Raw genomic sequence first — 27,669 nt, 5'->3', positions numbered from 1 at the left:
ACCCCATCTTCTGCTGTCAACAGAGATCTCAAAGGACCTAATAACTAGAAACTAGGCGTACTTGGTTGTCTTGTGTGATGATAGTGCCATATCCAGTTGATTGGTTGATTTGATGGGAATTGGCCTGGTTTACTTAGGGGAGCTGGCTCACAAAGCCAGCTCAGGCCTCATTTCTTTGAGCAAAGACAAAAAAAGACTACTCAAAGACAAATGCCCCGAGGTTATAATAAATTGGACTTTAGAAACCATTTCTGTGACTGTGGTTATTACAGAGCCCTAGATAGCTTTTCTGAAATACTCCTCTCTAAGCCATCTCAGCCAGAGACGGTATAGAAATCCCCCACGCTATTTTGTGGGGAGAGAGGGATTTTCCAGATGTCAGAGAATTTGGCTCTTGAAAGGACCTTAAGGACAGTGAAGTCCAACCCCTCTCTTTTCAGAGAGAAGGATACTGGGACCCAAGACTTGTCCAGGGTCAAAGAGGCAATTAAGGAGTAGAAAGAGAATTCAAACTCGAGGTTTCTGATTCTAAACCCAGAGCTAGATTCATTGTGTGACTGCCTCATGGGGCACCTCCAGGGACTTCCTGGAAATGCCAAAGAACTCTGTTCTAAAAAGGGTTCATTCCTTTCAAGGTCCAACTGAGAGATGGAGGGAGACCGGTATTCAGTCAGGGAGAAGCTGGCCCCCTTGTGGCCTGCAGAAGAGATTCAGCAGAACAGATTGCCCAGTTTAGGTCACAAACTCATGGAATCAATCAATGGGATGGAGAAAAACACAGATAAATCCCACGTGGCACCTGTCTTTGAGCAGCTTGTGAGATAATAAGACTTAGACCCGGAAAGGTTCACAGGATGTCACCTAGTCTGACCCTCTGCCTCAAGACATTTAAGTAAATGTTACCTCCATTTTACAGATGAAGAAAGTGGGACCCAGGGTGGGTATGATTTTCCAAAGCCCACATAAATAGTATCAGAGAGAGGTCCAAAACCATTGTGCAAGAACCTCAGAAGACAGCTCTTTGGTGGGAAGCCATGATCTAATGTCGTTCTCCAATGAGAAGAAGAAAGACCCCACAGGATACTTTTTCCTAACATGTTAGATTTATTGAAAAATTAAAGTCACAAGCTCTTTATATAAATACACTGACATTGCTGGCCATTTACAAGGCATCCATTGTTAGGCTGTGCACAGGGTGACCAGACAGGATAGGGGCTGAAAAGGGGGAAGCATGGGATCCATGGCTGACAGGGTAGAAAATAAATAATAAATAAGACAGCAGAGAAGTGAGCTGGGTGGAATCAACAGCCAGGGCAGGAGGGCTCTTGCTGCCCACCCAGTCTGTGGCACTAATATTGCTGTAGAGCATTTCCTGGGGACTACCCCCTGGTAGCTGAAGTCCCAGAGCTCTCTCTTCACCCCTGCTCTGGCTAACAGTTTCTTAGAGGAAGGAAAAGGGATTATAGTGAATGAAGCCAAGCTCCTCGGGGGCAGATGGGATACATTCTTCTCTCCAAGGGGCACAAACAGGGGAAGGTGGGGAGGAGGCTGGAGCTGGGAGGTAAGGCAGAAGAGCCTCTACCCCAAACTCAGAAGAGATTCAAGAGGGTTCAAGGTGAAGGCAAAGGGCAATGGAGCTGAGCATATGGTAGACAGGAATTATTCCTTCACACAGAGATGGGGCAGAGCAGTGACAACTGTAAACAGGTCAGGGAAAGGATAAACAAAAGCCTAAGAGCTCTCTCCTGCCTCCTCTTCAGTTCTTTCCTGGGAGTTCTTTCTTCCCCTCCCCTTGAGCCTCTTTCTTGTTCTTTGTCCTTCCGGGTGTCCCTATCTTCCTGCTCTCTGGGCTCTTCTGGGGCCCACTGAGAGCCCAGGCGGTACACAGATCGATCTGTCTGTCTGTCTGTCTGTCTGCCCGCACCCGGGCTGACCATGTGCCTCATACAGGATCTTCCCTGAGGGCAAGGGGAGTGGAGGTGGGCCTAACCTGGGCTGGTGGTCAGGCTGGTTGGAACAGGCACCTCAGGCCACCTTGCCATAGGCAGGTGAGTGCCTGTCCCCCAGCCTGGGGAGAGGGGTCTGCGTGTGCCAGGAGGGGGACACTAGAGGGTCTTGGGAAGGTGCGTCTGTTGGACGTGGAGCTACGTGCAGTTTTACACGTGTGAGACATTACACAGAACTCGTCAGAACCTCCCCTAGACTTAATCACTCAGATCCTGGGCACTCTCCCTTGGGTCCTTCTTTTACTTGGCTCTGGGGGCCCTTCCCCTAAAGCATCACATTGAATTCCGTGACCAGGAAGTCCACGTAGTCCCGATCCTTCATCTTGAAAGCCTCGGCGATGATGCGGGCAGCCTCCCGGTGTTCCTTGCCCCGCATCGTCATGCCATTCACCTCCAAGATCACGTGGCCCACCTTGAGCTTCCCACAGTTGTGTGCAGAGCCGCCTCTCTGCAGAGAGGAGACACGGGGACAGAATGTCAGCTCCTCATGCCCGTTATTTTTTTTTATTTTACTTTATTTTTTTTACTATTTTACTTTATTTATTTTACTTTATAGACCCGTTCTATCCCAGACAGCCCTCATTCACCCAGATCCTAGCCAGTGCCCTGTGCCACTCCATGTCCCCATCTACATCCTCTCTAAGACCAGGGCCTGGCTCTCTTCCTCCCTCCTACGGCCCTAAGCTCCTGGTACCTAGTGAGGGACCCTTCCTCATTTCTGGTAGGAGGATGTCTGGTGGGAAGGGCTGAAGACAAAAATGAAATTAGTGGTGCTCCCTGATCACATCCTTAGTACGCTTCAAAGCCCAGAGACGTTTTAGAGGAAGCCCTGGTACTGCTCTGATCGGCACCACTTTGGAGAAAAAAGAGAGGGGAGAGAAGAGGGCAAGAGGTGGGGTGAGAGCAGGAGTCCTGGGGCTACTTGGAATTTTTCCCCTTCTGTTTTTCTCTGGAACTCTCAAGGCCGTCACACGGATGCTTGGGAGAGTCCAGGGAAGAGGGACCTGGCCAAGTCTAGGGGAATACAAAAAGCTTCTGCTTCCCCCATGTGGCTTCTTTCCATACCTGGATGGTGACTATCCGTGGCAGGGGCTGTCGGGTATTAGCACCCCCCTCAATGGCGATCCCCAAGGTGGCGGCGCTCTTCATCACTCGGATCAGAGAGGAGGTGGGCTCCAAGAGGCCAGGCTGAAGGCACAGAGAATGTTATCATCACCAAAGGCTGCCCCTGTAAAGGTGTCTACAAGATTTCCTTTCTGGCTCTAAAAATGGCCAATTTTGATCTTTCCAGGCTTGCCGGTCCTAACTCGGGATCATAGCCCTGTCAGAGTTGTCTGGAAGAACCTTAGAATTCATCTGATCAAAACTACTCATTTAAAAAACTCTTCTGGTCATTTGACAAATATTTATTAAGACAGTCATGTATAATGCACATAGGGTATAGGAGGGATACATAGAATATGGTCCTTATCCTCAAAGAATTTATAAATTACCATGATGAAGAAATTGAGGGCCAAAGGAGTCCAACGTCACCCAAAGCTAGGATTAGAACCCAGAATTAAGTAACTTGTCCAGGGTCACACAGCTAGGAAGTATCTGAGGCCATTATTTGAACCCAGCACCTCCCATCTCTAGTTCTGGCCCTCAATCCACTGAGCTACCTACCTGTCTCCCCTACCGGCCACACTTTGTTATTTTACAAGGGGGCAACTGTTATGTGAAAAAAGCTACCTAGAAGCAAGCTAAAGCTCAGATAGGCTTCCATTCTCACCCAGTAGAGAGAAATCTCGGAATTATTTGTCACCACTCCCAGGGTGTGACAGAGCTTGGCAACACTGGCAGATTCAGTCTCTACTGGGTTAATGTGCAATAGGAAATTCTTTAACTTTCTGAGTCAGTTTCTTTAGGGATGGGGCAAAGCCAACATGCTTAAAGATGGGTGGAGATGAGGGGGAGGCCTCTCTGACTAGACACCCTTGGGGCAGAGTATGGCAAAACCCTGTCCGTGTTGCTCAGGCACAAAATGCATACAGCTGCTGCCCAGTTCATGCTTCCCACACCACACCCATAGGGTCAACCAGGCCCTCCTGCCTACTGGCTTCAGAATCACATTTAGAAAACCCTTCCCTCAGGCCGACTTCATCCCCTCCCTTTCTCAAAGCACCTCAGGGGTAGGTCCAGTGCCCAGCCTGCCCTGCCTCTGGGGCTGCCTCATGCCCCTTCCTTACTGGTTTGGAGGCTGCCTCTGCTGCTCCCTCGTTCCGGGGGAGGTCCTTGTTGCCTCTTCCCTTCGTGGATGCCTGCTGTCGTCCTCGGTCCTTGCTACTGGCCTCTGCCTCCCCGGTGTCCACGCCACTGTCCTCGCTGAGTGTCTGCCCGCTGTCTGACAGCTGGGAAAGGGTAGAGGCTGCTGGGGGTGATAGCGGGAGAACAGCTGTTAGCAGGGAGGAAAACAGAATATATTGTCAGGAGGCTGCTGAGAAACACCGGTGGAGCCCAGCTCTCTGAATCCCTTCTGCCCTCCATAGGGAATGGGGCATAGGGCACAAGTAGGGAGACAGAGGGACAAAGATGCTAGTTTGGGCCCCAGAGGAGCGAGAAAATCTTAGGGTTTCCCCCAAAGGAGCCCCTGTGAGATTCAAGAACCTAAAGACTGATGACAAGAATTTGTGACCCAAGAGTCCCAAGAAGCCACAGGAGCCAGGCATTGGTGGTAGTGCCCTCTCGATAGTTAGCTCAAATAGGAGATGTATACAGCACCATTCCAGACCCCTATAACTATATCCTCTTCAGACAAGTCCACTAAAAGTGTAAGAAGGCATCGGCTGGTGATGAGCCATGCCTCAGTTTATTGAAATTTACCCACACTTCTTTACTTGCAAGGGGAAAGTATGAAAGCAGTTGAGAGTATCTGTTTCTCATTCTCTCCAAAGGGGCAAAATATAAGGCCCTGTAACAATAACTCCAAGTATTATATTTTATAGTTTATTAATAATCACTTGAAGTAGAAAGAAAATAAACTAAAAGAAATAGAAGTTCAAACCTAATTATCTAACAAAAAGTAAATCCACCTGTGTATATTCTCCTGCCTGGCATAAAGCCCGCTTTCCCAGCAGCAATAAGGGGAAAAGAGAGAGAGGGGCAGAGCTATACAAAACTTATATCCTCCCTACGTTAGTACGTAATGTGAGAGGGAACATGGGGAGCTGGGATTTAGAGTTCTGGGGGAGCAAATCCTAATTACACTCCCCCAATCCTCTGAATTGTAGAAGGGCAGAGAAGGTATAGAATACCATCTCTATGTAGATGACTCGAAAATATCTCTCTCTAGGCCTGAACTCTCTTCTTTGAGCTTTCCAGGATCTCTCTGGCACCTCCAAATCAACATTTCTCAAGGCAGGGGTATGCTAGTAGATATTTAACAACTAGTTCTCTGAAAACACATAACACACTTTTAAGATCAAACTGCAATATTAACATTTTCTCTATCACTTTCTTTGGTCTCAGGGACAACCCAACAAAACAATAACTCAAACCTAGCCTTGTCCCCTTTACCAGTCTCCAAGGAATAAGCTTAAATTCATATTGAAAATTTAACAATCAGCTCCCTTGGTTGAACTAGCTCCAACTTCCTCTTGCCCTCCAAACCAGACTCATCTCACCCCCTAAATCAGGCTCTCCTTTTGATTTCCTTACTTCGGTTTGCATTAACATCAGTTACTCATCTCTATAATCCTAGCATTAATGTTGGCTCTTCTGACTCCCTCACCTCTCCTATTTTATCCAATCAGGTCCAAGTCCCATGGATTCCGACACTCGGTCATCTTTCATATCCTTCCCACTGATGCCATGCTAGTACACACTCTCTATCACCTTTTGAATGATTGTAATAGTCTCCTACATCTCATTCTCTGCTACTCTTTCCTTTATCCCTCTACCAGAATGATCCTCCTTACATGGAGACTTCACTTTTTGAAAATCCTCGGAGGCAGCTAGGTGGCTCAATGGATAGAGTCAGCCTTGAGATGGAAGATCTTGGGTTCAAATCTGGTCTCAGACATGTCCTAGTGGTGTGACCTGAGCAAGCTACTTAACCCCACTTGCCTAGCCCTTACTGCTTTTCTGCCTTGGAACCAATATTTGGAGATTTGGGGGAAAAAAAAGAAGAAAGAAAAAAAGAAAATCTCCAATGGCTCCCTACTATTTTAAAGAGCAGTTCCTCTGTTTGGCATTCAAGGCCCTCCATCATCTGGCTTCATTGCTTTTTTTTTTTTTTTTTTTTTTTTTTTTTTTTTTTTTAGCTTCTTTCTCCTACTGCCTGGCAAGCTCCTTGGGGGCAAGAATGTTGGCTTAGCTTAACTAGGTGCCTTTAGTCTTGGCACAGTGCTCTTACACACAAAAGGCACTTAATAAATACCTACTATTTTCACTGTATTTTATTTCACATTGCTTCCCTACGCATACTGTGCTTCAGCCAAAATGCTTCCAAAACTCTATGCCCCCAAACATGCTTATTTTGCTCATATTGTTCCCTGGGCTTGGAATGCCCTACTTTTTTTTTTTTTATTGAAGTCCCTGTGTTAAAAACCTCTCCCCAGGGTCACCTCTTCTATGAAGCCTCCCCTGATTTTTCCAGTTGGGAATTTCCTGTCAGGATTCCCATAGCCTTGTTTTCTAGCTTTTTAGTGCTCTTTTCATGTGTTTTTATATATTAATGTACTACTATATGATCTGGACTGGTGACTTATTCCTTGACTAGTCCATAAATAATTTGAAGGCATAGGCTATCATCATATGTAAGCTTGGCATATGCCCCAGTGCCTAACACAGGGTTCTGAACATAGCAGACACTTATTAAATGTTTATTGCATTGGATTAGAAATAAAGGGACCCTATCTGACACCATGCTTCTGATTTAGCTATGCCCCGGCTGGAAAAAGGTCCCAGACAGAGGTTGCAGCAAATAATAAATCACTTGTTTTTAGACATCAGGACAGCCTGTGAAGGAAGCTGGGATTAAACAGGCTGAGAGGCAGGTTAGAAGACAGCAAGAAGAAATGAGCCTCCTGCTCCTTGGTCAGAGCTAGAGGCCAGAGTTAGAGTTACCTTCCCCAGGTAATTAGAGCTCAGAAAAAGGATCCAAATGAGTTTCAATTAAACAAGATTCCTTCTTCTCCAAAAACCTATTGGCCAGCCTAGGGAAGCTTAGTTTAGGGTAGGGACTCTAAATTTTTTTTTTTTGTGCTGTGGACCCCCTTCCATTATCTGAGGCAAACTAGGGATTCCTTCCCAATAATTTGTTTACATGTATAAAAATAAAATTATAAAGGAAACAAATTATATTGAAATAGCGATTGAAAAAAATTATTTTTTAGAGTTCAGAGACCAGAGGCTAAAAACCCTTGATCTAAAGGGGTCATGGTGGGTGCTTCAAGTCTGGACCCCTCTATTTCTGCTGCTGAAATGAACCCTTTTTTCAAGACTTCAATTTCCTATCTGCAAACTCGGGGAAATTATCTTGGCTCTTGCAACTCTTAAGACTAGTTGGGGGGAGGGGGGGACAGCTGGGTTGCTCAGTGGAATGAAAGCCAGGCCTAGAGACGGGAGGTCCGAGGTTCAAATCTGACCTCAGACACTTCCCAGCTGTGTGACCCTGGGCAAGTCACTTGACCCCCATTGCCTACCCTTACCACTCTTCTGCCTTGGAGCCAATACACAGTATTGACTCCAAGATGGAAGGTAAGGGTTTAAAAAAAAAAAAAAGATTAGTTGGGAAGGTTTATTGGTTTACTATATGACTGGTGCTCAATGATCCAAGGTAGGTGTTCTTAGGGGGAACTATTAACTGAAAACACACACACACACACACACACACACACACATAATTGTTATCAGAATATATACATATATATTCTGATAACAATTTCGATATAACTTTGTAATTGTACCTTACTTTATTCATAAAAAGGTATTCTTCTGAGAAGGGGTCCCTAAACTTTCATCAGATTGCCAAAGGGGTCTGTGATGGGCAAAAAGGTTAAGGACCTCTTAACTAGGGGTGAACAAGAACTAGACAAGTGCAAGGGTCCACCAGCCACCTTCCATTCCCATCTATCAACGCTGAGGACTTCTTCTCTAGCTAGCAATGACAGGTCATACCACAAGGGGGAAGCATGGCCCAACAAAGCCATGACGGAAATCTTGCTGGCCTGGTGGGGAGGAGAGGGAGGTCGGAAAGCTGGCAATGGATGATTTTGTCCCTGCTCCAAGCCCTGCCTTAGGAGGGTATCAAAAGTCAGTGGGGAATCTGTCCCTCTCAAAATGTTGTCAGACTACCTGCTTGGAAATTTGGAGCCAACTAAGTCCGAGGATGACTGGTAGCTTTGGCAGCCATTGGGCAGGCTCGTCTTGAATAGGCAGGCTCGCCCCAGAGGTGTGCCATTGTTGCCCAAGGAGGAGGAGAATAGAGGTGATGGCCTACAGTGGCTCAATATCATCTCCTCAGACACACAAACCATAGCCCAGTGTGAATTAGGTTTGGGGAAGGCTATTTCTCTTTCTCTTCTTCCCAAAGGACTTTCTGTCATTCTGAAACTTAATTTGAGGACAAAATATGGAAAGCTTCCATTAATCTAGAATGTCTGGAGAAAGGTAACTTTTTGGGTTACTATATATACAACCATCTATATACTCCAGCACATAGTAGGCACTTGATAAATATTTGATTGACTGCTACTTGGAGAAGGCTGGGTAATTCTGTTGCCAATACAGATTCCAGTCTCTCTGGCCTTTCTGAGCACAGATGGTAGCTGGCCCACAAGAAAAACTTCCAACCTTTGACCAACCTGTTGACCTTCTCTTCGTTTAGCTGAGATGGTCCTTGAACAACAGATAATCTGTCTCCCTGCCTATACTCAAAGTCTTTCCAGGGGCAGGTCCTACCAGGACTAGAGTGCTACGGTCAAAGATTCCAATCTGTCAAAGATGCCGCAGTGAAGAAATGGAGTTAGACATCTGTGGAGGAGACCCACTATATGTGGAGACAAGATTCTTGTGAGGAGCAAATAAGATAATGCATGCAATGCAATTTGCAAACCTGAAGGCATCATATAAGTGATTATTTTTCTCCCCAGTCTGTGGTTTGATTGATGGAGAGAAATTCTAATGTGAAAATTCCCTCATGGAAACTGGAAACTCATCTTAAAGTCCTAGAGAGGTGCCTGAAGTGCTGATGAAGAGGTTAAGTGTCAGAGCAGCTGCATGTGTAAAGTATGTGTTAGAGGCAGGACACGAACCCAAGTCTTCTGGATTCCCAAACTGTCTGCCTATCTCATCTACCATGTTGCCTTATATTACCTATATATTACAAACTTCTAAAGAAACAGGATAGAATCAAATACAGGTATCCCTTTGACAACATGAATTTCCCCATCACTGTTTCAATAGGTTGCAGGTGGGCATAAGAAATTAAGTGGAAATTTGGAGGTATCACTTGACCCCCATTGCCCACCCTTACCACTCTTCCACCTAGGAGCCAATACACAGAAGTTAAGGGAAAGAAAGAAAGAAAGAAAGAAAGAAAGAAAGAAAGAAAGAAAGAAAGAAAGAAAGAAAGAAAGAAAGAAAGAAAGAAAGAAAGAGAGTTGGAGGTATTTTGCTGAAACTACAGACAACACAGAAAAAGCTTAGAAACTCAGAAATGCATAAAACAGCCTCAGACTAAACACTTCACTCAAATTTTACAATAAGGTACCATAAGCATCCAAAAAAAAAGGAAAAGAAAAAACTCCGACTTCTTTGGTACAAAGGGATGGTCCAAAAATTTCACACGGATTTTTCAGATTCTGGGGACACTATGTCCCTAACCTCTGAGATGTTGAGCTGTATTCTTAACACCTTTGGGGTTAATAGAGCTAGAAGGGAACCTAAGAGTCACCTAGTCCAGTGCTCTTATTTTACAAGTAGGGAAACTGAGGCCCTGAGAAGTAAAGTAATTTTTTGAAGCCACACAACAAATGGCAAAGACGGAATTTGAACACAGTCCAGACTTAAAAAGTCAGCATTTTTTACACTGCATACCATCACCCATCTCCCACTAAAGGCTACACTGAATATAATTAGGCGAGTCAGGAGGCACCACAGAATTTTATTTCCTCATTGCCTTTCAGTCAACACCAGGAATGTTAATTACCACTAAACTGAATGAAAGGGATAAAAGATGGGAAAGCAAGACTTGACTATTTCCTGGCCCTAGGGGTGCAATCTGGGGGGAAAAAATTGGGGAGGGGGGTAGAATAAGCCCCAAATGACAGCTTATTTCCTTATATTATATATTATCATATTACATTATATAATTATATGTCACATATAATTATATGATATATTATATGTTACTATATATAATATGATAAAAGTCAAGAACGGACAAGCAATAGTGGGCATGTGCAGTCTGAGTAGGGAGAGAGAATTCTGGGTACCCGGCAGCCTGGTGGGCTACTCACCTCGGGTCTGTGGCAGGGCCCTCACTTCGTTCACATCTGGTTCGCTGTTTGGCCGGTGTACTTCCACCATGACAAAGTGATGATTCGTTCCTGACTTGGGGCTGGTCTTCTCCAGGGATATGGGGACGGCAGAAGGAGAGGGAAGAGGAGGGCTCGGGAGGCCGCTCCCCGAGGAAGCTTCGGGGGCCATGCCTTTCAGGTGGGTCGGAGACTGGACCCTGGGGAAGGGCCCTATTGGGTGCTGGTTGACAAATGACAGGTGTGTATCCATCGGTCTCTTCGAGCTATGATTGGCTGGAGAAATTGTGGCATAGATGGGGCTGGCAAGGGAACCCTCCGTGGATGAAGTGGCTCCAGTGGACGGAGTGCTGGGTATGTCCCTCTCTGGTGGACTAAGGATGCGGGGTGCTGTGAAGAAAAGCCCCGATTGAGAAGACTCTGAAGAAGGGCGTTTGAGATGATCTTTCCCAGTCTTTCTCTGTTGAGGAACAGAGGGGTCAAGAGGCTGAATTGGAGGAGGAGGTGGTGGAGGCTTGAAGCTAGGTGGTGCCTCAGAATGAGACCCAACATCATCCTGCCAAAAAATCCAGCAAGAACAGAGGCCATCAGACTCCATCCCTAGACCTGGGAGAGCCTTCCCTCATAGAGAGACTCCAGATAGGAGAGGCTGGACCAGAACCAACCAAGATCCAGGCTGGAATTCTGTCTCTCCAGTTGTCAGGGTTCTATCAGCCACGTGATGAGGCCTACCTGAATAATGCAACACCATAGTGGAAAATCTGTGTCATCTCAGCTGCCGATAGAGGACTGACCCCTGTGGTTTGGATCTTGGCAAGTGTCTTTGCAGACGGTATTGTTACCTAATAGCCTCCTCCTTTTGGGAATCTTACTAAGTCCTTGGCATCAGCAATATCCTGTAGCAAGGAGTCTATACAGACATAATTATAGGCAGTATTAAAAAAAAAAAAGACGACTTCTCTGGCTTTGCTTCATTGTAAGGGATTAGCTTATACCAGTGAAGAGAGCCGAGGGACCGGGGAAAGAGAAAATGAGGATACAGGAGACATTATCCTTCCACTCTACTCAAAGATGCCCAGTGGCTTACGAACAGAAACAGAAGGAGAAGATACAAGAGATAATGTGGGCTAGCAGCTGTTAGGACAGAGAAAACAGGGCTTAGACCAGGAGAGAAAAAGGTATGGCATTAGACAGGATTCTGAGTCAGAAAGGACATCTGACCTAAAAGGCTGGAGCTGGAAGGGAACTGAGAACACCGAGAAGGAAGGGACCTTCCCTGAGTCCCTTTTGGGAAGCATCTACTCTCATCCCTTCGGACACTGAAACCCAGACAGGGGTAGCAACTTGCCAAAGATCCCACAGGTATTATTAAGTGGATAGGCTGAGATTGGAGCGAAGGGCAGAGCTGGGTCTAGAACGGAGACCCAGAACTCCCTTTTGTCATTATGCCAAAGGTATTCCATTAAAACCATGTCACATGCCTGGTAGATCTGACTGTTCTTTTTGCAGTTTTGTGCCAACCTATAATTTCAGACATGGAAACTCCCTCCCCTTATTCAAATTAGTTGCTCCTCTGTAATTTCGTGCAGTAGAGAGTTACCCAAGGACACCAAAAGGATAAGTTATTAGCCCAGAGGACACATAGCCAAGTCCGAATCAGAGGCAAAGCTTGAACCCAAGTCACGGGGATTCCAACGCAGGCTCTCTAACTCAAGTCTCATGCTAACTCCCTGGGCTACCTTGGGAAAGTCATTTAAACTCCCTGGGCTACACTTCCTCCTAAATGCGAGGATTGGATTGACCAGCCTCACAGGTTAATTCTAGGCAGCTAGGTGACTTAGTGAATAGAGAATAAACAGTCCACAGTTTCAGGGAGACCTATGTTCAGTATTGGACACTGACTAGCTATGTGACCCTGAGCAAGTCACTTCTCCCTGTTGGCCTCAGTTTCCTCATCTGTAAAGTGAGCTGGAAAAGGAAATGGCAAACCACTCCAGTATTTTTGCCAAGAAAACTCCAAATGGATCACGAAGAGTTGGACACAACCGAAATGACTGAACAACAACAATAGCTCTCATCTATGAGTTCATAATCGACTGGGGCATGCTGTTGCTCTGCAAGTTCCTAGTGGCCAAAATGTCCTGTCCCAATTAAAGGCCAAAAAAGAAAATGGAACCTCTTACCAAGGAAACATCTGGCAGAGCATTGATACTGCCTTGGATTACTTCTCCAGTCTCTTCAAGGTCCAGAGTGTTCTAGAAAAAAAAGGAAAGAAAAGCAGTCAGCAAAAACACCATGAAAAAAAGCAAGCTGATTGTCCTCTAGGAGAACATGGCAACATTCATGCCATGTCATGGCTCCTCTCCTTTCCCTTCTATCACCCCAGCTCAAAATGACATGTGGATGGCATTTTTTATATTTCAATTTTAAAAAAATTTAGCCTGTTGGACTTTCTTCTAACCCAGTTTGTACTTAGGATGGGTTTCCCTTCTGAACAGAGTTCAAACAACAGGTTGGCCCTACCAGTTTCAATGGAACAGGGGAATTATGAACCTGTTGGAAAGGGGGACCATTCAGAGAGGAAAATTATGTTGACTGTTTATGGGCTAATGTGAGTCCTTGGGTATGTTTTCTGCATTGGTTTAAAGGCTCCTGTATGGCTTTATATTCTCTGGGTTCCCCCCCCCCTGCCCCCAGGGGTATGAAATAAAGATTGTCATATACTAAAAAAATAAACAAACAAAAACTTAGCCTGTAAATAAAGTGAGAACTGGTTGTTAGGCTTTACCTCTGTGTTTCTCCAAGTCAGTAGTTCCTGTTCCTGAGACTGTCCAAGTAATATATATATATATATGTACATATATATATATTTATATTTTTTTTCCTGTTACTTCATCTGTCCCATCCCCTGCTGTAAAGGGGGAGGTCTCCCCAGGCCTAGGCAATCACCTATTCAAATCAGCACCAGATGTTTGCTTTCTGTGTAATTGCAGCCCAAATGACATTATAAAATGTCAAAATATGTCCTGGCCCATGTCAACAACTGAGGTAGAGGCAGAAAAAGAAGCACCAAAGAAAATGAAATTAATTTACTGCTCTCCAGAAGCCATCAGGTAGAGAACGGCAATCAGGGAATGGTAGAGAAGTAATTGGGGCCTAAAGTGACTTTGACTAAGCACTCCCAATTAATGCCAAAGAATTTATAAAAATATCATTTGCATATATTATGAAGAGCAAAAGAGGAATGGGAGAATTTTGTTGATGTCTCCTACAGTTAGAGGAGCAATACCCAGCATCCAAATACAGCTGGGACATCCACAGGTGTCAAGAAAAAAAATGACCTTGGCCTAGGTAGGTCTCATCCAGAAGTTTGGGTGAGCACCGATTCCCAGCTAGAGGGCACCCAGTTTAGTGCACGATGGCCACATGGCTAGTTGTGGGGACAGGGCCAAGACTTGGAATCAGAACTACTCGGCCCCTTAACTAGCCACGTGACCATCAAAGACTTACTTGACCTCAGTGAGTCTGAATTTCATCTCTAAAATAGGAATCATGATCCTTGTACTACTGGAAGTATTGGCACCACGTGTAACTGCTCTAGCCTTGTGGGGTGTACAGTGGAAGAGCTGTACACCCCACATGGATAAGTATTTTGTAAGTCACAAAATCATTACAGTGGCTGGGAGAAGAGGATGAACTTTTAGTATGTGGGCAAATCATAAATATTGAAGGTAAATATGTTCTTGAGTTGCAGGTTCTTTTTTTTTTTTCTTTTTTATCCCTATTTTCAAATTGATACTAAGTATTGGTCCCAAAGGCAGAAGAATGGTATGGGCTAAGCAATGGGAGTTAAATGACTTGCCCTGGGTCACATAGCTAGAAAGTGACTGAGGCCACATTTGAACCCAGGACCTCCTGTCTCCTGGCCCAGCTCTCAATCCTCTGAGCCATCCAGGTGTCCCTGCCAGTTCTTCTTTACAGAAATCAGTCTGCTCTCCCAGAGCAAGAATGCAAGGAACAGGCTTTATCTGGTGCAAAGAGTAATAATGCTCTCCTTCTTTCAAGGCTTAACTCAAGACCTACCTCCTCCCTGGAGCCTTTTGCAGGTACCCCCCAACCCCCCCCCTCCCGCTCACAGTAGTCCCTTCCAGTGAAAGCCCAGCATACTTAGTCTTTAAGCACTGTGACCTCCTATCCCCCAAACCTGACACTTAGCAAATATTGCCTTGTATTGTCATTTATCTTTTTTCCTCAAGATCTTGTCTCACCACCTAGGCTATATAAACCTGGGCAAGTTACTTCAATTCTGCCAACCTCAGTTTCCTCATCTGTAAAATGGGGGTAATAGCATGAAACTGTCCTGAGGACTAAATGAGATAACATTTACAAAGCTCTTTGCCAACCTTTAAGTTTCTATAAATTAACTGTTATCATCTATATGACCTGGAGTAAGTTACTTTTTTCTCTCCAGACCTCAGTTTCCTCATCTGTAAAATGGGGTAATAATAGCCTGCAGCTGTCATGAGGACTAAATGAGATAATATTTACAAAACTCTTTGCCAAACTTTAGGTTCTATGTGTTAGCTGTTATCATCTTTGTGACCTGGAGCAAGTTACTTTTCCTCTCTGGGCCTCAGTTTCCTTATCTGTAAAATGAAAGACTGGACTAGGTAATTCCAAAGACTCCTTTCTAGCTCTACAGCTATGATGCTAAACTACAAATCCTTCCTGCTTTGGGGTGAGCCAAAGCCCCTAGAAAAGGAGGTGGGATCTTGACAGAGCCCTAGGATGATGCTGTGGGCAGCTGGCAGATAAAGAATGGCTTTCTTCATTACTGCACGGGGCAGACCATTGTGGACAGTGTGAAATATGATTTCCTCCTCTGCCATCGATGGTACCATTGGTGCTGGTAGATGCCAAAAAGTGGAGAGCCCATCTTCTCTTCCATTGCCTATTATTTATTGTTGGATAAACAACTGATTAGTCTAGAGCTGTGGGACGTCTGCATTTCTCCATCTGCTAAATCCAGTTGCTCAGAAGGCTCCTGTCCTCAAAGTCTTACCTCATTTGCTACTAAAATAGACGGAGACAGCAGTTTAATAACCCAATGTATTAGTCAGCAAAGATATTCAAAGAATAGGCTTTTTATCGCTAAAGCTTCCCGATAAGGATCAAGGTCAGAAGAACTGCTCAAATGAGGGAGCTAAGAACAAGCACTTGGAAAGAAAATGGCAAAGAGATTTAGAACTTAGACCTTGAGGAAGGGAAGCTTCCAAAAAGGAAGATATTGTTCTTTGGAGGGGTGGGGAGGGAAGTGGGAGTCAGGTCCTGGAGTCACATTCCATCAGTGTCACCTTGAAGAGAAAGGGAACCAACTAACTGGATGGACTGGGACTACAAGGGTTCTGGGAAATCCTTGATCCAACTGAATCAATCCAAATGAAGGTTTTCATTTCCCTCCCTTCCTTTAGCTCATATCACTTAGTGTCCTGTGGCCTTTATTGTATTATTATTCTGTGTATACTATTAGACTATGAGCACCTAGAAGGCATTAACCCTATTTTGTATTCACCTGGGGACCTAGCACAATTCCTTGCCCATAAACACTTAATAAATAGGTGCTAAATGATTATGGTGTTGCAGGAGAAAGAGTACGGAGATTTGGGGCAGTTAGGTAGTTCAGTGGATTGAGAGCCAGCCCTGGAGATGGGAGGTCCTGGACTGATTTCTGGCCTCAGCTACTTCCTAGCTATATGACTCTGGGCAAGTCACTTAACCTCCATTGCCTATCCCTTACTACTCTTCTGCCTTGGAACCAATACCCATTTCTAAGACAAGATTCTAAAATAGAAGGTAAGGGTTAAAAAAAAAAAGCACTGAATTTGGATTCAGAAAACGAGGATTCAAATACCAGCTCTGCAACTTATTACCAGTATGACCTTGAGCTCTTCTCTGGGCTTCAACTTCTTCAGCTGGGTTAGACTAGAAGGTCTATAAAGTACCTTCTAGCTCTAAAAATCTATAAGTCTTCCAGAAGCTAAGAACTGTACATAATCCCCCAGAAACTTTCCTTTTCTTCTCCCCACCATCAACTTCCCTGCTCAACCTTTAAGCACCCAGAACTGGAAATTATCTCCTTCTAAGTTAGAGATAAATTAAAACTCAATTTTTCAGGGTTGGCAAAATCGGGGTTAGGCCATCGCTGGTGTCTAGTGTTTTGGGTCAAAAATAGAGCCATCACCTCCAACAGGCTCACAAATGTCTGGTATATATACTTACACTGTGCTATCATTTGACTACTTAGTTTCTCACTCGATCCAAAATGAAAGACTAATATAAAGCCACCACTTTGGGTTCTTTGTCCTATTGTTTCTGTGTGAATAATCTAAACTTCTGTTTCCCCATTTGTAAAAATCTTATGGTTTGGGACTAGAAAATGGAGCTCTATGGGCCCTTCCAGCTTTAATATTTTATATTTTAAAGCAATGGTTCCTAACCTGAGGACTGTGGTAGATAGATAGACGGATGGATGGATGGATGGATGGATGGATGGACGGATGGATAGATGGATGAATAGATGATAGATAGATTGATAGACTGATAGGTAGATAGACAAATAGGGATGGAAAGATGAGAGAACGAAACTATATTTCAATGCAGTTGGTTTCCTTTGTAATCCTAAGTGTTTTATTTGAGGCACTTAAAGACATTATTGTATAAAGGAGTTAACAAGTTTCATCAGATTGTTAAACAAAGTCTCTTAGAATATTTGTCAATATTTAATATTTGTAAGGCACTTAGCACAGTATTTGGCACACAGATGTTTAATAAATGCTTCTTCCTTCTTCCTTCCACATCTAATACCTGCTATACTTCAAGAGGTGGTGGCTTCCCCCTCCTAGTAGATCTTCAAGCAGAGGCTGGATCACCCTTGTTGGATGTGTTATATAGCTGGGATTCTTCGACATATTAGCTGGCCAGTACAGCCACCTTGATGCATTCCAACTCTCACATGTTGTAACTGATTCTATGCACTATGACCCTTTTCAGTTCTAGCATTCTAGTTGTCAGGTCCTTCCTAGCTCTAATCCTATGATCCAATGACTGTTTTAGTTTTAACATCCTAACATGTAAGGCCCTGCCTATCTCTGACAATCCAAGATTCCATGATTTTAAAATCTTAAAATCCAAATCCTTCAAAGAAACCATGACGGCTTCCACAGCTACCTCCTGGGGCCACCAGAGACAAAAGTACTACAATTGTTCTCTCTATTCTCCAGCTCCGGAAACAGACACAGAGATTAGTTGACTTTCTCAAGGTCACAAAGCTTCAGTGATGACTTAGCAATAGACCCCAAGCCTCCTGACTCTTGATGGAAAGAGGACAACTGGTATATTCTTTATATGGTACTTATTCAATCCAAGGGCACTGAGTAATTCTTAGAAATGCTGCGGGGCCTGTCAATGAACAAACATGGAAGACAAATGGGGCTGCTGCTTGCATTTCGTCATTTTCTGGAGCATCTGGTAGAGGTGCTGAGCTTGGCGTTGCTCAAACATCAATTTCCAAAGTTTCAAAGTTAGTATTAAACAATTACAACTTGCCAGCTGCAGGTTATTTTGTTGGGTTTTTCCTGATGGCTATTAACTTTTACAGTCCCCTTCTTTCTCATTTTGACTTCAGGAATACTGATGGAGTCACAAATCAAGACTCCATCAGGGACACTAGATGAACCCTAGCATTAGGTTGTTTTCTTTAAGGCTTCTGTGTGCAAAATCTAATGGGAAAGACAGTGTGATATGGTGGAGAAAGGGCACAGCTTGGGTTAAGGAGGTCTGTATTTAAGTCTTGGTTCCACTTCTTACCTTATAATTGTGTGACTTTTAAGAAGTCATTTCTCTAAGATCTTGTTTTCTCTCTCTCTCTCTTTTAAACCTTTACCTTCTGTCTTAGAATCAATACTACATTTTGGTTCCAAGGAAGAAGAATAGTAAGGGTAAGACAATGGAGGTTAAGAGACCTGTCCAGGGTCACACAGCTAGGAAGTATCTGAGGTTAAATTTGAACCCAGGACCTCTCAACCCTAAGCCATCATGCTTCTCTATCCACTAAGTCACCTAGCTGCCCCTGTTTTGTCATTCTTAAAAGGTCTGCAATAAAGGTCTTAATGTACAGTCTACCCATCCTAAAGGGATCTATTGGAAAGGTTTCAGGGGGTTCACAAATTTGGATAGAAAAAGAAATTGCATTTTTATTTTCACTAACCTTGTTTCCTTTGGAATGTTGGGTAGTTTATGCATTTGAAAGTGCTTTTCTGAGAAGGGGTCCATAGATAGGCTTCACCAGCTTACAAAAGTGGCCCATGACATAAAAAAAAATGAAGAATCCCTGGTCTAGATCTTAAATGTCCTTTTTTTAACTCTGATGTTCTTTGTAATTCTGTTCAGAATCAAGTGGAGAAGAAGGGAGAAGAGGCTTGGACAGAAGATGTGGAAGTAGAATAGATGAGAGAGAGGGACTTCGCTAATAAAGGGGTCTGGGGCCAAAATACACTTCAGGATCACAGAATTTAGATGACATAAAAGACCTACAGGATCATCTAGTTTAGCTTCTTTATTTTACAGATGAGGATATTGAGGCCCAGAGAGGTAATGTAACTAGCCCAAGGTCAGATGAAAAAGAATAACACTGGAATTTGAAACCAAATCCTACCTCCAAATAGAATACTTAACTTATACTGCATTTAAGGCCCTCACAGCTCTCATTCCCAAGTCAGCTGCACACAGAGTTGGCCCTGTCCAAGTCCTGACTGTGGAGGCCGGTGTTACATAAGCTCACCGAGGACAAATGTGAAACATTTGTCACCTGAATTTTCTTCCTCCAAACTCCATGGCAATGTTAGTCAGAGACTTGCAATAACTACTTCAGATACCATTAAACTGTTGGGTGCATTTATTGTTCCAGGTGCTTCACGGAGGGCTTTTTTTGTGTGCTGAGGAATCTTAAAGTGGAATTTAATAGAAGGAATATGAGATCAGAGGCCCATCAGCTCAGGATGAACAGTGACTGGGGATTGCAACCAGAGCCTAAGAGATCTCGCCAGGATTAACAATTTGAGGGAAAGAAATGAAAATATTATAAACAAAAGCTTCCCAATTTCCTTTCTTTATGGGTTCTCACTTTCACTTAGTGGGAATAGAAGGAATTAATTTTTACTGAAGCAGAAGATCGTGCCTATTGCAAACAAGGGGAAAGAGCTGTGGCAAAAATATGGTCATTGGTCTGCTGTGAAGAGTCTATGAAAGGAAAGCATTAAAAGAGCTCAGAGAGCTGGTCAATGCAGCATCCAATTATGACAACAGACGACTAAAGGGGAAGCATGTTTCTCACCTCTCAGCAAAGAGGTGGTAGGCTACAAGAGTGTAATGAGGAATATGTTGGCAGACATGGCCAATGTGTTGATCTATTCTGCTTGACTGGGTTTATTTATTACAAGGAAGAGAGGGTTCTTTTGAGAGAGAAGGGACCATAATTGGGGAATGACAGTGAGGGGAAAAAAGGAAAGAGTATTCATAGCAATTTTTAAAAGAGTCTTCCAAGAAGAGGCGATTCCAGGTCAATGTTCTAGGAAAGGACTAGACCTCCAGAGGTTAAATTAATTTCTCTACCTCAGTAATTTGAATTAATTCAACAAATATATCTTGTGCATCTATTATTAGTAGGGCTTTATATTGTATTTGCCATACCAGAAAGATGAAGAAAAGCTGGAGGCAGAAGAGAGGAAGAGGGAGAAATAGGAAGAGGAAAAAAAAGAGCAAAACAGGGGGAAATGGAAGAACTGAAGAAGTAGTAGTAATAGTAAAGAAGGAAAAGGAGCTGGAGTAAATAAGGAGAAAGAAGCAAAGGAAGAGAGAGTGGAGGTGGAGGAGGAAGAAAAGGGAAAAAAGATGAAAAGGAGAATAAGCAAGAGGAGGAGGAGGAGAAGCTGCAAGCAGAAGAGGAGAAACAAAGGATGAGAAGAAAGAGAAAGAAGAAAAGGAAGAAGAAGAGAAGGAGGAGGTGCAGGAAGAGGAAGAAGAAGAAGAGGAGGAGGAAGAGGAGGAAGAGGAGGAGGAGAAGGAGGATTACAACCTTGACAAGGAGGTACTTCTTAGTGTCAACCTTCAGTCTTTCTACATGGAGTTTGGCTTGCTCACTTCATCTTGTTCCTTCAGTGAATACTTTTATTATCTGTACAGATGTTTTTAATATCTTACATTCCATGTCATATATTTAAGATTCTATATATTCTAAGGACTTTGAACGCTATTATCTATTCTTATCCTATGTTCTAAGAACCACTCCAGTTCTGACTCCTTACCTTCCTCTTCCCATTTCTAAAGCCCTGTGAATCCATAAAACAAAGCACTGAATCACTCTCTTTAAAAAGCATAACTAATGGGGGCAGCTGGGTAGCTCAGTGGATTGAGAGTCAGGCCTAGAGACAGGAGGTCCTAGGTTCAAATTCGGCCTCAGACACTTCCCAGCTGTGTGACCCTGGGCAAGTCACTTGACCCCCATTGCCCACCCTTACCACTCTTCCACCTATGAGACAATACACAGAAGTTAAGGGTTTTAAAAAAAAAGCATAACTAAGCACCTCTAGACAGTCTTCACTGATTCAGGCTGACTAACTCCAGCCTGAGGAGGTGGCAGTAAGTGGACAGACACTGGATTAGAAGTTAGGGGCCCTGAGTTCATGCCCCAGCTCTGCATTTATTAAATCCGTGTCACAGTAGACAGATCACTTAACTTCTCTGCTGGCAAAAGGAGAGAACTGGACTAGCTCAAGGGCTCTTATCCTATTGTCTGTGAACTATTTTTCCCTCAAATAGTTTGATAACTATATTTCAATATAACTTTGTAATCCCATGTTTTTATTTTATGCATTTAAAAATGTTACTCTGAGAAAGGATTCATAGGCTTCACTGGCCTGCCAAAGGGGTCCAAGACACATACAAGAAGGTTTAAGAATCCTCAGATGAGATAGTCTCTACAGAATTTTTTCATCTCTATCCCTTTTGCTTCCTAGGATTTCTTTCTTTTTTAAAAAATAGACTTCCACCTTAGAATCAGTACTGTGTATTGATTCCAAGGCAAAGGAGTGGTAAGGGCTAGGCAAATAGAGATTATGTGACTTGTCCAGGCTTACAGAGCCAGGATGTTTACCTGAGGTCAAATCTGAACTCTAGGGTTGGCTTTCAATCCACTAAGGCACCTAGCTTTACTCCCCACTAAGATTTCCTTCCCAAAGTTTTCAATTATCTCGCTTTTCTTCCACAGGCTGTTTCCAGATTTAAAGAGAACCTAATGAGCAAATATTTCCTTGTTTTATGATCCTCTGGCATTGATTCTGCTTAGCTAGTTTATGATAATGTTTGTCAACTGACTGTGGGTTAGAAACCCAAACTTCATTTTTTAAAGAATCTTATGAAAATGTTTAATGGCTTTAAATTTCCTCCGGGAAACAACCCCACTAAACTTCATGAAAGATGGTGACTGAAATCCAGTTACTATGCAACAAATAATTTCAGGCAGTTTGTCTAGGGATCAGTCAGTCAATAAACAATCATTGTTGCCTACCAAGTTCCAGGCACTGAGTTGAGCACTAGGGATACAATAAAAAAGGCAAAAGACTGTCCCTACCCTCAAGGAGCTTACAATTTAACGGGAGAGACAATATGCCAACAGCTATGTACAAATGAACTGTGTAAAGATAAACTGGAATCAATCAACAGAGGGAAGGCACTAGAAGAATTAAGAGGGATCAGGAAAGGCTAAGCCAGCCTAAGGTCAGTATGTAATTCATACATAAGCCCTTCAAGGGCAAAGTCTAGGCTTCTACTCTCTGCCCCTTGTAACTTCCCACGGCTCCCAGCACACGTGTGACGCTTCTCAGCAAAGACTGCTGATGGCATGTGAGGTATCCTAAATAGTAACAGTAAAAAGGAATGACTCCACCTTTCATTTTTATAGGGCATTACCAGAATTCAAAGCAATTCCTCATGCTTTCATTTGATCTTTATAGGAATCCTATTAAGATAGGCAAGGCAGGAGTCATTCCCCTTATAGATGAGGAAGCTAAGACTCCAGGGGGTGGTTTCAACAGGCAATAGAACTGAGTCTAGATCTCCAGGCATTCAAAGTCCAAGTCTGGTTTTCTCTCAAACTGGATCATTCGGAATCCCAGTCCTTGCTGAAGTTCATAGGGAATCTGGAATCCCTTAAAAATGGGCTGAATTAGGCTAGAGAGAGTCGAGAACAATTTTCACTTTTACTGCTCTGAAAATCCCAGACCCAACAATTTTAGATTGGAAAGGTCCCTAGAGACCAAAGGGATATAAGACAGGCTTCATTCTATGACACTATAAGCTTGGCACCTTTCATAATAAACATTAGCTGCATAATGAAATGTTGAGAGTGATGTTCTCTCCACAACACCTCCGCCTTTAATCAATACAGCTTTTAATTTTGCTATCTTGGCAGCTATTTTTTTGTAGGGAAGAAGATGATGTTATATGGAATTGGGTGAAAATTCGCAGGGTTGACTCAATATTAGGCGAATGAAAAATAAATGCGATTTCCCAATTAGGAGAACCACACTTGATCTTCCTTGATCATTAGTGTGTTTATGGAAAACAGCTGCAATAGGAGAAGGCATTTAACCTGGGAAAGATAGCCATTCTGTCTGATAAAGGGAATTATTCTAAATGGTAATTGGTCCCCCCAGTGGGCAGTGACGAAGGTTGGGGCACTGTTACTTAGCTGTTTCCATCTCACCCTGTACACGTGCCAAAGGAGGAAAAAAGGATGACTTTGCTGCAATGCACTAGTTTAAGAGTTCACCTGAATGGATATGGAGCTATGGGGAGGGTGCGAGGAGATGGAGGAGTGAATTGATTGGCCTGGGAAAATTGTAAATCTTAAATAAGAAAAGTGCTTTTAGAAACAGTGGTGGGACTTGAAGATTATACCTATATTTATATGGAAGAAGCAAAGGGGGAAAAAATCCCAAGACTTCTTAAGGACTGACTGACTCCTTAGGGAGGGAGCTCCCCATCCATGGAAGAGCTCAAATAGAAGCTAGATGATCACCTATGGGAAGGGCTGTCAGAAGGAATTAATATTTTGGGTAAGGATTGGCCCAGCTGTCCTCTCGTGTTTCTTTCAGCACTAAGACCTCCCAAGGCATTTACCAGGGCCTTTTCAGTGATGAGGTAGAAGAGTGCTGGTTGGCTGAGGCCTGCCTCCCTTTCAGAATACCTCACTAGGATAGTTCCTGAAGGTTTCTGTTTTGTTGTTCCATCATTTCAGTCGTGTCTGACTCTCTGTGACCCCATTGGGAGCTTTCTTGGCAAAGATACTGGAGTGCTTTGCCATTTTCTTCTCTAGCTTATTTTTCAGATGAGGAAATTGAGGCAAACAAGGTGAAGTGACTTGCCCAGGGTCCCACAGCTAGTAAGTATCTGAGGTCACATTTGAACTCAGGTCTTCCTGATTGCCCAATTGGTGCTCTGCTCTAGCTGTCCTTTGCACTGCTGTATTTCTTACTGTGCTGGGGCTCCCTAGCTGTTACCCCCACAGTATACAATGCTATCAGGACCCAGAGTTCTTAGCTGGCTCCGAAAGCTATCTTTGCAGCCCTTAGAGAGCCCGGGAGTGGGGTGGGAGTCAAAGGCTGACTGTTGCAGGCACGGAAAAGAGGGAAATGTAGGAGGCCACACAGGAGGACTTTTGGGAACAGCAGATTCGTAGGATCGTAGCTTTAGAGCTAGGGGGACCCTTGGAGGCCACCTAGTATGAACCCTTCATTTTACAGTTGAACACATGGAAGCCTGGAGAGGTTCGCTGAATTTTCCACAGTCACACAGGTAGTAAATGTCAGAGGTGAGATTCAAACTCAAATCTTCTGGCTACAAACCTAATGCTCTTTCCACCTTACGGCCTTCCTGTCCATCACCAAACCATTCCGGCCTTTATCAACATTGGAAACTCGGGCTCTGCCTACCCCTCCCTAGAAGCACCCTGGGATCTGAGAGACGGGCTTTCACCTGATCTTGCTCAGACTGCCTCATGTCCCAGCCATCCCCGGGGCATATTGCCCTGTGCTCAGCCCTCTGCTCTTTTCAGAGCCTCTTTTTCGGCTGTTCTCCCTCATAAGAATGTAAGCTCTTGTGAGGGCAAGGACTACCTTCTTCTCCTTGAATTCTCAGTGCCTACTACAGCAGCTGGAACAGAATGAGGACTTAATGAATGCCCTGGATCCATCCTCCATCCCTCCATTTATCCCTCCATCCATCACTGTGTTTCTTTCCACTGGACTTGATGACTGAGATCCTTGATGTGTACTTGAGTTTCATTAGGAAAGGGCAAGTGAGGGAGATAAGAGATGACTAGAGGTGGGCATCCTTCATTTCTTCTTGCCCCGGGGCCCACATCCCTCACCTAGAGGCCAGTGATTCTCCACAACTGTGGCCTGAATTGACATGGAAGAAAGTTAAGAGGTCTTGGTAAAAATCCTTTTGCCCTTTAGCTTCTTTGAACATCTGACATCCAAAGATTAAGGGCTAGTAGGCAAGCAAGGAGACGAGGAGCTTATGAGAACGTTAGGGCATCTATCGCTTTCTGTGACATAGGGCTTCCATAGGAAATAAGACAAATCCATCAGATTGGATCAGTTCCTAAAAAAATGGACCAATGGTTAGAAATAGACAGCTACTGGGGGGCAGCTGGGTGGCTCAGTGGATTAAGAGCCAGGCCTAGAGATCCTGGATTCAAATCTGTCCTCAGACCCTTCCTAGCAATGTGACCCTGGGCAAGTCACTTGACCCCCATTGCCTAGCCCTTACCATTCTTCTACCTTGGAACCAATACACAGTATTGAGGTTTAAAAAAAAAAAAAGAAAGAAAGGAATATACAGCTACTTGTAATCAAGATAATGGCTGACATTTTTAAAGCTTTTTAAGAACCAAATGTCTTTATATACATAGCTTATTTGATGTTCACAGTAGCCTTAGTATATAGGTATGAAAGATATTATTTTGCCCATTTTACAGGTGAGAAAACTGAGATTCAGATTAAGTTTCTTTCCCCTGTTCACACAGCTAACAAGTGTTGGAGAAATAAGGTTGGAACCCAGGTCTTTCTGGACTCCATCTGCCATATTGTGGTGGTGACATAGTAATCCCACATACAGTATGAGGCAGCTTCTATTATACATAGGAATATTGTACAAAGGAAAAAATAGAAGGGACTTCAGAAAATACAATGTCAGAGCTGGAAGGGACCTTAAAACATAGGAAGTCAGAGCTGGAAAGGACAGGAGGACACAGAATGTCTGCCGTTTAAAGGCCCTTAGAACATAGGATGTCAGGAAACCTAGAACAACGCCAGAGGGACAAGGGGCCTTCGGACGTAGAACCTTAGAGTGAGAGGGGGTCTTAGAACGTGGAATATCAACCCTGGAAGGGACATAAGAACACAGAATATCAGAGGCATAAGAGATTTTAGAAACAGAATGTCAGAGCTGGGCTGGGAGGGACAAGAAAACACAGACCTTTAGAGCCAGAAGGGCCCTCGGGGCACAGAATGTCAGAGCTGGAAGAACCTTAAGATATAAATGTCAGGGGGGGCAGCTGGGTAGCTCAGTGGAGTGAGAGTCAGGCCTAGAGACAGGAGATCCTAGGTTCAAACCGGGCCTCAGCCACTTCCCAGCTGTGTGACCCTGGGCAAGTCACTTGACCCCCATTGCCTGCCCTTACCACTCTTCCACCTAAGAGACAAAACACCGAAATTAAGGGTTTAAAAAAAAAAAAAGATATAAATGTCAGAGCTGAGACACCAAGGAAGCGACTGGCCCAAGGTCACCGGGCGGGAGACACAAGATCTGTGTTCCACCCCCCACTCTGCCGCCATGTTGAGGGCTCTCTCCACCGTGACACTTCACGTGACAGCTGATGAGGAGGAAGAAGAGGCCTGAAGCGGTGGGAAAAGCCTAATGAGCTGGCAGCTAGACCATACAATGAGCCCGAGAGATCCAAGAACAGGCAGATGGGCACATAAAAAGACAGCGAGGCAAACAGGAGGAGATGGTGGAGATCGTGTCCTTCCTAGTCGGCCTCCTGGAGGGCCAGACCTCAGAGACACGGCTTCCTTTGGCGGTTAACTGCTTTGCGTCCTTCACCCCACCCTCAACCCCATCTTTTTTGCTATGGAAACCACAGCAGGAAAGCTCCCCAGTGAAAGGACCATACCTCCATTAGGTCTATTAACCATAAGAGCCGCTCCTGGGAAAGAGAATTCAGGCAAACAAAAAAGGGGGGAAAAAAAAACAAAATAAAACAATGCATTAGGGACTGGAGCAGATGCAGCAAACCACTACCACTACACACACACGAAAAGGCAATAAAAATAAACACGAGACCCCAGTCTCCCCCTCTTGCCACAAACCCACTAAGCAGCACATTCTCTTGCACGTAGCTGTTAAAATAAGAATCACGGGAGCGGCTCAGGGCAGACATTTTAGGGGGCCCCCGAGCCAAGTGAGAATTAAAACTGAAGCTCAGACAGGGGTCGGGAAGCCAAACTACTACTAAAAATAGAGAATTAGGGTTCGGTTCTTGGTACAGCCGATGGTCTGGGCCCTGGGCGGGAAGCCGAGACTTTCAGCCCTTCCTGGGAGCCTTTCTATGAAGGGCAGGCAAGGCCTTAGATGCCAATGGCAGCGTCAGGCTTCCACAGTCAGATGGGAGCTGGCGCTTGAGTGTGATTGAGTATTACAGTCTGGGGAATGTCTCAGGAAGGATGACAGAAGAAGGAAAGGGGCCAGATAATTAGATGCAGCCTGCATAGCCTGCCGAGCTCCAGACTGTTAGCAAGTCTCACTGCTGGGTATTTAGGGAAGGCTTCCTAAATCCTCTAGTACCTAGCAGTAGTGCACACGCCAGGCATTTAACAAATGTTTGCTGCTTGCTTAGATGGATGCATCTAAGGGGTTGTGTGTGTGTGTGTGTGTGTGTGTGTGTGTGTGTGTGTGTGTGTGTGTGTGACAGAGAGAGAGAGAGAGAGAGAGAGAGAGAGAGAGAGAGAGAGAGAGAGAGAGAG

At 44.2% G+C, this 27,669-nt stretch overlaps 1 protein-coding gene across 1 annotated transcript in view; it reads right to left on the bottom strand.

Annotated features, from left to right (window-relative positions):
- Positions 1 to 1,096: 1,096 nt before the first annotated feature.
- The window catches only part of WHRN (whirlin), a 162,470-nt gene continuing 135,897 nt past the window's right edge, over positions 1,097 to 27,669 (bottom strand). The window contains exons 8-13 of the mRNA XM_044659773.1: positions 26,820 to 26,852; positions 12,709 to 12,780; positions 10,508 to 11,081; positions 4,235 to 4,440; positions 3,072 to 3,194; positions 1,097 to 2,454 (exon numbers count right to left, since the gene is read on the bottom strand). Of these exons, the coding sequence (XP_044515708.1) occupies positions 2,272 to 2,454; positions 3,072 to 3,194; positions 4,235 to 4,440; positions 10,508 to 11,081; positions 12,709 to 12,780; positions 26,820 to 26,852 (1,191 nt within the window). The 3' untranslated portion in view covers positions 1,097 to 2,271. The remainder of the gene's footprint in view (positions 2,455 to 3,071; positions 3,195 to 4,234; positions 4,441 to 10,507; positions 11,082 to 12,708; positions 12,781 to 26,819; positions 26,853 to 27,669) is intronic.

This window comes from Gracilinanus agilis, chromosome 2 (genome assembly GCF_016433145.1).
Source record: "Gracilinanus agilis isolate LMUSP501 chromosome 2, AgileGrace, whole genome shotgun sequence".
Lineage (NCBI taxonomy): Eukaryota > Metazoa > Chordata > Mammalia > Didelphimorphia > Didelphidae > Gracilinanus > Gracilinanus agilis.
The sequence above is the reverse complement of the archived record's forward strand: the minus strand, read 5'-3'. Positions and strand labels throughout refer to the sequence as shown.